General features: G+C 53.5%; 1 protein-coding gene across 1 annotated transcript; it reads left to right on the forward strand.

Moving 5' to 3' along the window:
- The first annotated feature begins 1,122 nt into the window (after positions 1-1,122).
- Positions 1,123-2,611, forward strand: LOC121334168 (calmodulin, striated muscle). Its single transcript, XM_041401072.1, has 2 exons — positions 1,123-2,272; positions 2,415-2,611. Exon 1 carries the CDS (start codon positions 1,787-1,789, stop codon positions 2,234-2,236), a length of 450 nt encoding a protein of 149 aa, XP_041257006.1. The 5' UTR covers positions 1,123-1,786; the 3' UTR covers positions 2,237-2,272; positions 2,415-2,611.
- The last annotated feature ends 7,289 nt before the right edge of the window (positions 2,612-9,900 follow it).

Genomic DNA, 9,900 nt, shown 5'->3' on the forward strand with positions numbered 1-9,900 from the left:
GCCTGTTGGGAATGGGTGTTGGTCAGAGGAATGGAATGGAATGGAATGGAATGGAATGGAATGGAATGGAATGGAATGGAATGGAATGGGAGGTGATAGGAGCTGGTCATGGGAATGGGATTGAATGGGATGAGAAGTGGTGGGTGTTGGTCATGGGGATGGGATGGGAGATGATGGATGCCAGCAATGGGTGCTGGTCGTTGGGATGGGATCTATGGGATGGAAGATGATGGATGCCAGCAATGGGATGCCTGCCAGTCATGGGGATTTCATGGGAAGGAAGCAGCAGATTCCAGCTTTGATCCGCACCAAGGGCACCCCAGACAGCACAACCCCTCCACCCTCAGCCAGGTGACACAGGGACCCCAAATCCCCTCCATGTGAGCTCCAGCCCCTCTCCCACAGTTTGAACCAACACCTGAACCCTCCCAGGCCTCCAGACCCCAGTGATCTGTCGGGATTTGCTTCTCCCGGGCGGATCCGAGCCAGCTCCACCTCCCCTGGGCTCTTCCCGCCAGTTTGGGTTGGGTTAAATCTGGAGCAGAGCAGCGAGTGTGGGCAATCAGACGATAATTAGGGAGCAGCTCTTGCACAGGAGGAGCTGCCAGGGCCGCCCCTCCCCGAAACCTCTCACCAGACAGGTTCCCAGCATGGCTCCCACAATTCCGCCCAGGAATTGCAGTGTTCCACGCACCCAGAGCTTTTTCCATGTGAGGTTTTCCCCAGGAGATCGATCCCTTCCCAGATTTATCCCACCATTCCTCAGGGGTCCCTCAGTTGTCCCGTGGGCTGGGTTTTGGTTTGTGCCCTTCCCTCCAAATCCCACAGCTCGGAATTCCTCACTGGGTTAAACTGGGATCAACTGGTGCCGATTTCCTGTAGCTGAGAAAGTCCAATTATCTTCTGCTGTGGAACTGCTGGGTCCAGCAGCTCCTTGATCCGGCTGGTGAAGGTCACTGGAGTGTTGTGGGCACAGAGGAAAGAGGGATGGATGGATGGATGGATGGGTTCCATGGATGGATGGATGGATGGAATCCATGGATGGATGGGTTCCATGGATGGATGGGTTCCATGGATGGATGGAGAAACACTCCCTCGTTTGTCACTATCCCCTCCTTTACACCCTGAGTAAGAGATGAGTAAACCCAGCCTTACAATGGGGAGATCCCTCAGCTCACCCCTGAGTAACAGGGCAGGACCCCACACCCCTCCCCTGGTCCAGCCCCACGTCACCACCCTGGATCCAGCCCTGGAGGAGGCCCCGGAGGTGACTCAAGGCCCCAGCAGCTCCGAGCAGGAGCGGCAGCTCCGGACAGCCGGGATCTGCCGGGACCTGCACGGGGGATCCTCCCTCAGCGCCTTTGATGTGCTGCCAGCACCGCCTGGGGCTGGGGAGACTGGGGGGGGACCCCTCCAACTCCTTTGTACAGCTCAAATCCTCTCCAAAATATCGCTAAAACTGGGAAAATCACGTGTGTCACCCCCACTGCCACCTCCCCCCAAAACCACGGAGCCACAGCCCAATCCCTAATGAGGGCTCTGTTGGGGTCTGCCCCATGAAATGCCACCGTGGGAGCAGCGGGACGAGAGCCAGGGTGGCCCGAGGGGGTTGGGTCACTCTTCTTCCCCAGCTCCCAAACCTTCTGGATCCATTCCCATTCCTGCCTCCTCCTCCTCCTGCTGCTGCTGATGCAGGGAGAGGCGCCGGGAGGGAGGAGGCTCCGTCTCCTCCTCCGCGCCTCGCTGCGGCGTGCCGGGACAGAGCCGCGTGCCGGCGGGAAGCACCATGGCCGAGCGGCTGTCGGAGGAGAAAATCGCGGAATTCAAGGAAGCTTTCTCCCTCTTCGACCGCGACGGCGACGGCTGCATCACCACCAAGGAGCTGGGCACCGTCATGCGCTCGCTGGGCCAGAACCCCACCGAGGCCGAGCTGCAGGACATGGTGGGCGAGGTGGACGCCGACGGCAGCGGCACCATCGACTTCCCGGAGTTCCTGTCGCTGATGGCCAGGAAGATGAGGGACACGGACAGCGAGGAGGAGATCCGGGAGGCTTTCCGGGTTTTCGATAAGGATGGGAACGGCTACATCAGCGCGGCGGAGCTGCGGCACGTCATGACCAACCTGGGCGAGAAGCTGACGGACGAGGAGGTGGACGAGATGATCAAGGAGGCCGACTGCAACAACGACGGGCAGGTCAACTACGAGGAGTTCGTGAGGATGATGACGGAGAAGTGACGGCCCCCGTCGGCCACCTCCAGCTCCGTTCCGCAGGTAACTCCCTGGGATGTAGCATCCGTGGAAAATCCCCAAATCCTGGCTCTCCCTCCTCGTGTTGGTGGTTGGAAAAATTGATTTTTGTGGTGCTTTTATTTTTTTTTTTTAATTTTTCCTTCTTTTTTTTTCCCCCCCATAGGGAACAGAGGTTGTGGTGGTTCTCCCCCAGCCCCTCCATCCCCTCCCACCTTCTCCAGGCTGGAAAAATCCTCTTTTATCCCAGTTGGAGCGTCACCAACCGGCGTCTGCATCAGATGTGGGATGCAGATGGATTTGGGGTCCCCATGGGATGTCTTGTGTCTGTAGATATTCCAGAGGCCACTGAAAATTCCCTGACATCCCAATAAAAACGTCCCCCCACATCCTGGTGGCTGCTTCATTCAGCTTCTTCTTGGGATCCTTGCTGAAAAATATTCCCTCAAATCGTCCTGGTCAGGTTCAAATCCCTCCTCATCTCCATCCTCTTCCCATTCCATCCCTCTTCCCAAAAAACTGGAAAGATGATGGAGACCAGGATGTGACCATCCCCATCCCAAATCTCATCACTTTTGGGATCTGTCTCCAGCCCCAGGATCTCAAGAGTCCTTTTCCCTCTTCCAACCCAGGAAAAACTGGATTTATCCCTAATCCCCCTCCCAAAACTGAGCAGAGCAGGATTCACCTTTCCCAAACTCACCCTGACTCAGTTTCCCCACAATCAGGAGGAATCCTGGGATGGGATCATTCCCTCCACAGAGGAATTGGAAAGAAAATTCATTTTAATGGCTCTAATTAATGCTCCATTGCTAACGAGCAAACGGGGCCGAGCTGCTCCGTGGGGAACTTCGGATCCACCACGGCTTCAGCCCCAGCTCCGGCCCATCCCCGGGGCTGGGAACTTTGGCAATCCCAGTTGTTTTCCCGGGAAAACCGGGCGGGTCCTGGCAGAGCCCAGCACGCCCACACTCGCTCCCAGCACCTTCTCCCTCACCCTCCCAGGATGGGAGCGGGGCAAAGTCCAGCCCCAAAATCCCTAAATCCAGAAAAATCCAGCCCAAAAAAAAATTCCAGGGTCACGCCAGGCTGCTGTAATGAATGGCTAAAATTAGTCCTCCCCATAAACCTGGATTATTTATTTTGTGCCAGGATCCAACTCCAAACCGATCCCGGTATTTTTAGGCCTGACCTTTTTTCTCCTTCTATTTTCGGGTTGTTTAATTTCCGGAACGTTTTTCCACTCCGCTTATCCCGGGATGGTTTTCCTAACGATGATCCTGAACGGGAGCCTGGATCCCGGCCCAGCAGCTCCATCAGCAATGGAGGAAGTTCATCCATGTTTTCCCATTTTTCCCCCAATTTGGTGCTCAGGAGAGCTGTGGGAAGATTCCCACCAGCATCCCTTGGGATGGACACATGGATGGACAGGATGATCCCGATTTTTTTCAGCAGGAAAAGGAGGTGATTTTTCTTCCCAAATCCAGGTTTTCCTCCCCAAAGTGTCCCTCTGGAGGAGAAGGAGTTGATGGAATTGCAGGATCCGGCCCAGCAGATCCATGACCAGTGGAATTCTGTCTTGGTGTTGGTTAATAATTAAATTAATCGAGGTCCAGGGGATGCACTTGGAGCCTGGGAAGTTTGGGGGATCCCTGATCTCTCCCTGATCCCTGCACATCCCAATTTTCCACCCTAAAGCTTGGTCAGGATGTTCCCTGCCCCTGGGCATGGGGGTTGAAGGATGGATTGTGGAATAGGGATCACCTGGGATGGGAGCTGGAGGTTCATCCAGTGTGGGATTTGGGATAGGGATCACCTGGAATGGATCCTGGAAGATCATCTGCTGTGGGATTTGGGATAGGGAATCACCTGGGATGGGTCCTGTGGGATCATCTGGTGTGGAATCTGGGACAGGGATCACCTGGGATGGGAACTGGGAACAATCTGGGAGAGGAATCACCTGGGACTGGATCTGAAGGATCATCTAGTGTGGGATTTGGGACAGGGGTCATCTGGGATGGGTCCTGTGGGATCATCCCAGGAATCACCTGGGATGGGTCCTGGGAGATCATCTAAGCCAGGACCTGGGGTAGGAATAACCTGGGATGGGATCTGGTGGATCATCTGGTGCAGAATCTGGGATAGGGAATCACCTGGAATGGATCCTGCAGGATCAGCTGGTGTGGGAGTTGGGATAGGGGTCACGTGGGATCATCCAGTGTGGGATCTGGAGTAGGGATAACCTGGGATGGGATCTGGGATGGGAGCACATGGAATGGCAGATGAGGGATCCTTGGAATGGACCATGAGGAACCCCTGGGATGGGACCTGGGGTGGATTTAGGGTGGGACATGGGGATCACCTGGAAGGGATGTGACTGGGGGGATCCCTTGGGATCTGCCTGGAGGGGAAATCTCCTGGATCCAAATCTCCTGCTCCCACCTCCACCACGGACAATCTCCCACCACTTTTCCAGGTATTTTCCAACAAAAAACCCACCAAGGGCTCCAGCACCACCCAAAACCAGGGATCCAACTCTGCCCCCATTGCTCCCTTTCCCCTGCTCACCTGGACACCGTTTTCCCCCTAAAATGGGATTTTTAAGGAAAAAAAAAGCAGCTCAGGCACCCCCCCAGCATCCCCCATCCTAAAGGACCGGAGATGTTTGCTCCAATCCTGTAGAATCAATCCCAAATTCTCCCCATTCCCTTTAATTTTAGCAACCCGAGATGTTTCCATCCCGTTTCAACAACGAGGCTTTAAAAACCCATTAATTAAATTTGGGAAAACAACACCGAGACCTCCCAAGGTTTTCCCAAAGCAAAAGCAGGAATTTTTTTTCCCCCATTTTTCCCCATTTTTCCCCTTTCCAAGCCCTCTGGATCCGTGGCTCCCTGCCCCCTCCCCCCTGAGCAAACATGACGTGGTGCCTGGGAAATGTCTACGGGAAGAGGAGGCCCCTCCACGTCCAGCTGCCAGAAAAAAGTCTGGAAAAACGGCTCGGGAAGGGGGATTGCTCCAGGTTTGGTGGGGTGAGGGGCTGGGGATGGGAAATCAAGGCAGGTTCTGCACGGGGGGGATAAAAACAAAGCCCAAAAATCCATTTATAAACTCGGGTTTTTTTCCAGTGTTTGCTTTGGAAAAAAAAAAAAGAAATGGTTCCATTTCCCTGGGGTGTTTTTGTAAGCTGTTTTAAAGGGATTTTTCTCCCTGGTTTTCCACTTTCAGGTTGTTTGTGGAAGGAGAAAATCCCGTCTGCTGGAGAAATGAAAAAACCACACAAATCATCCCAAAATCAGGCACAGGGAAATGTGGGAAGCATGGGATGGCCAAAACGATGGAGAACAGAAAAATTTGGTGCCAACTCCAGCACTGAGGCTGAGGTTGTTCCAGATGGGGAAAAGCTTTGGGGGAAAATCCCTGATTTTGGGGCTGCAGGGGTTAGGTTTATCTCCAAATTTGGTTTTTTGGCATTAATCCCTCATGGAATTCTGGGGATGAGGAGAGGGGACAAGCAGGACAGGGAGATGGGAATGGGGAGAAGGAGAGGGGACAAATGGAATGAGGAGAGGGAAATAAAGGAGAGCAGAGCTGGGGACAAGGGAAGGGACAGGAGGGACCAGGAATTGGGGACAGGAAGAACTGGGAGAGGGAAAATGCCACCAAAACATGGAAAAAAGGAATGTTCCCTTTCCCAGGGGTGCTTGTTTAACCTGTTTTAAAGGGATTTTTCTCCCTGGTTTTCCACTTTTGGGTAATTTGTGAAAGGAGAAAATCCCATCTGTGGGAGAGATGAAAAAAATGATGGGGACAAGGAAAAGTGGGAGCAAGAGGTGGAGAAAAGCTGGATCAGGAAAAGGGACAAGGGGACAAGGATGAGACTTTGGGCTGGGGATAAATGGGAACAGGAGAAAAGGGGGACAAGAAAAGGGGACCTGAAGAAAACAGGAGATGGGGACAAGTGGCACCAGGAGAAGGGACCAGGGGCAAGGAAAAGTTGGGAACAAGAGATGCAGAAAAGCTGGATCAGGAGAAAGGACCAGTGGGACAAGGACATGAGGGATCAGGAACAAAGGGACACGGACATTTGGGATCAGGAGTGGGGACAAGGATGAGACTTTGGGGATAAAGGGGAACAGGAGGAAAAGGGGACAAAAAGAGGGGACCTGAAGAAAACAGGAGATGGGGACAAGTGGCACCAGGAGAAGGGACCAGGGGACAAGGAGAGGAGGGCAAGTCTTGGGATTTGGGAGCAGGAGAGAAGTGGGACAAGGAGAAGGGACGAGTGGGACCAGGGGGCAGGGAAAAGTTGGGAGCAAGAGATGGAGAAAAGCAGGATCAGAAGGCACCAGTGCAACAAGGAACAGTGGGAACAAGAGGAACACGTGGGACCAGGGATGAGGACCAGCCTTTGGGTTTGGGATAAGTGGGAGCAGGAGAGAAGTGGGACAAGGAAAAGGGACCTGGGGACAAGGAAAAGTGGGAGCAAGAGGAACATGTGGGACCGCGGGACAAGGGGAAGGTTTGGGATGAGACAATCCCTCCCCAGCCCCTCCATCCCATTCCCAAGGTAAATCCCAAGGGATTCTGCCGAGGCCCTGGGGCTCCTCCAGCTGCCTCCACAGGGCTCCTCTCCCCTTCGGGCTTTCCCAACTCCAATTCCCAAAATATTCCCCGGGGGATCAATCCCGAGGGATTTTGGAGCGTGAAATCCAAAATTCCTAGCAGGGAATTCCAGCAGCCCAAGATGGGCAGAGGCAGCTCCAGCCCGGCCGGCCGGGAGGGAATTAATGTGGAAAAGGAATTTGGGGGCGCCTGGAGGGCTTTGGGAACATCGGGAAAGATCCCAAATCCCGCAGATTCCATCGGGCGAACTCCAACCAAAACCCTCTCCAGCCCGAAATTCCTCGGAAAGCCGGGAATCCGTGCAGGGGTTAAGTGCAGCTCGGGTTCCCAGCCCCGCTGGAGCTGTCGGGAATTTTCACGGCCGGGAATAAATGGGAACATGAGCTCAGCCCCGAGCGCCGCCGGCCCCGCGGCACCACGGGGTTTTGGGAATCTTTTCCCGGTTTTTTTTTCCCTCCGGGATAAGCAGGAGGATGGGGTTCTGCTCCAGAAAACACCCCCAGGGATAAACAATTAAAATTCCCACACCCCCCTTTCCCAGTTCCACTTTTTCCTCCGTTGAAAACCCACCTGGAATTCCCAAACTACTCCCAAATCAGCTCTGGGAAGGAGAAATCCCAAAAAATAAAAGAGCCCAAGCAAAGCTGAAAAGAAGGAATAACAATTTTCCCCGCTTTTCCCGATTTCCAGCCCATCCATGGAGGCACAATCTCCCCCGTGCTCCCCCTTCCCTCCCTATCCGAGTCTTTCCCGCAATTCCTGCTTTTCTCCTTCAAAATGCGCCTGCCCTGAGCCGAGACCGGAGGGAATTTTATTACAGAATTCCAGGTCTTTTTGAGACCGGGACAATTGGAATGTGGAGGTGGGAATTGAACCTTCTGGAGGCGATTTGTTGTTCCCCCAAAAAAACAAACAAAACAAAAAAAACCCCGAACTCCCAAATCCAGGATTAGCGGGGTTGCGGCTTGGGCTTTGCTGGGATCAAAGGGAATTTGGGATTGGCGATTCCTTCTCCTCCCACCCACGGGAAACCGCTCGGGTTTGTGTGAGGGAGCAGAACTTCCCGGTTTTTGGCAGGATTTGGGATGAGCGGGGCTGCTGCGGACGCTGCTGGTTGGGAATTCCAGCCCCGGCAGCTTTTCCTGGGGGGAGCAGCTCCGCCAAGCGGCGCCGCGCCGGGAAGAGGCTCCGGAGTCCCAATCCTGCCCATTTGCCAAGGGGTTTTTTGGTGGGAATTGTGGGAATCGGACCCACAATTCCTCCCAAAAATTCCTCCTCCAAAATTCACTTCCCCATCTCGGCTCCGGGATAAGGGCTCGGTGAGGAAATCGGCTGGAGAGCATTCCTTAGGGGAAAAAAAAGGGATTATCCCGTTTTTCCCAAGCATTGTTTCCCTCGCAGTTTCTTTGGGATGTTTCCAGTCTCTGATTCCTTCCAGAGCTCAGGATTTCTCTGGGAAGTTTCCCCAGTCCCAGCTTTTCTTCACAGGTTTTCCCTGGGAAACGGGGAATGAAAGGTTTTGGGAAGGGGATGAACATTGAGGGGTTTTTTTTTATGGAATCATGGAATGGTTTGGCTGGGAAGGGACCTTCAGGATCACCCAATTCCAACCCCATTCCAAGGGCAGGGACAAATCCACCATCCCAGGCTGCTCCAGCCTGGCTCTGGACACTGCAGGGATGCCGCTGGAAGATCTCCCTGGGTCCTTCCCTTCTCCAGGGGAACATTCCCAGCTCTCGCAGCCCTGGAATTTGGGATGAGGCTGCTGAAGGAAGAGAATTCCAGGGCAGATCCCACAACAGCCAGACACAGGTGAGACTTTTCCAGAGTGAATTTTAATCAGGAATAACCTCAACCCTTCCCGAGCTTTAATCAGGAATCAATTCCAGGTGCCCAAATTCCCAGCTCTGAAGAGTTCTTCCCCTTCCCAGCATTCCCTGAGTGCCTGAATCCAGGGAAAATCTGGGATCTCGGATTTAGGGCATCACCAAAAGCTCAGGATCCATCTCAAAGTGAGGGAATTTCGGGGTTTTTTTTTTTTTAGGATCCAAGGATTTTGTGACGTGCAGGAGAGGTGGGAACAGCCAAAGGGTTCATCCAGTTTTCCAGAAATCCCAAGAAATCCGTGGGCTTGATCCCTCCCGGGCTTTGCTGTGGGTTTGAGGGCTGGGCTGGAGTTGGAAAATGTCGATTTTGGGATTTTCCTCCAGACTCCCCAAATCCACCCAAAAATTTGGGACTGGCACCAAAAAGATCTGCAGCATCACCCTGGATTTTCCTGGGAAAAGGAGGGAAGGGTGAAGAGGGTGTGGAAAAACCCAGGGAAATCCTCCAGATTTTGGGTGGATTTATTCCCAAAGCCAGAGGTGGGACAGAATTCCAGCTTTGCTCCTGCTCCATCCCAGAGAATCTGAGGGATGCAGAGCTCAGGAAAACTCCTGGGAATTTTTTCCCCTCACTCCAAGACCCCTAAAGGTAAAATCAGGAGTCCCAGCCCTGGTTTTGGTGGGAGTTGTCCCTTTCCCAGTTTTCCCAGGGATTTGGGAAGCTGCAGCACAAACCCCGCAGGGATTTCCCTCACCAGGGGATCCAGGAGTGAAATTTTCCAGCCTCCCAAGGCTTCAATCCCACCTTGTTTTCCCAGGATAAACTTCAATTTTTGGGAAAAGCTGCCAGGATCCAGCTCCCCTTCTCCAGTCCAAATTCCAGCCAGGAGAAATCCCAAAGATTCCCACGGATGAAGCAAATCCCTGTTCCCAGCTGGAACTGGGTGGGATTATTTTGGATCATTCCCTGCCCTGCTGGATCCACAGGAAACCCCCAGGGAAGAGGAATTATCCCAAAATTTTCAGCTGGGTTTGGAATTTGGGAAGCCTCAGAAGGGGAGGATAAAGCAGGAATGGCCTGGTGGAATTTGGGATGGATCCAGGCCTGGATTTGGGAATAAAGGGTGAAGGGATCGTCCCAGAGTGACCCAAAAATCAACGAGGCCCAATCCAGGAGTTTATTCCCATTATTCCAGGGAT

Source organism: Onychostruthus taczanowskii, unplaced genomic scaffold, assembly GCF_017590055.1.
Source record: "Onychostruthus taczanowskii isolate IOZ18803 unplaced genomic scaffold, ASM1759005v1 scaffold184, whole genome shotgun sequence".
Taxonomy (NCBI): Eukaryota; Metazoa; Chordata; class Aves; order Passeriformes; family Passeridae; genus Onychostruthus; species Onychostruthus taczanowskii.

Bases quoted from the DNA above. Each gene is read 5' to 3' on its own strand.
- LOC121334168 (XM_041401072.1), top strand. From the start codon at position 1,787: ATGGCCGAGCGGCTGTCGGAGGAGAAAATCGCGGAATTCAAGGAAGCT.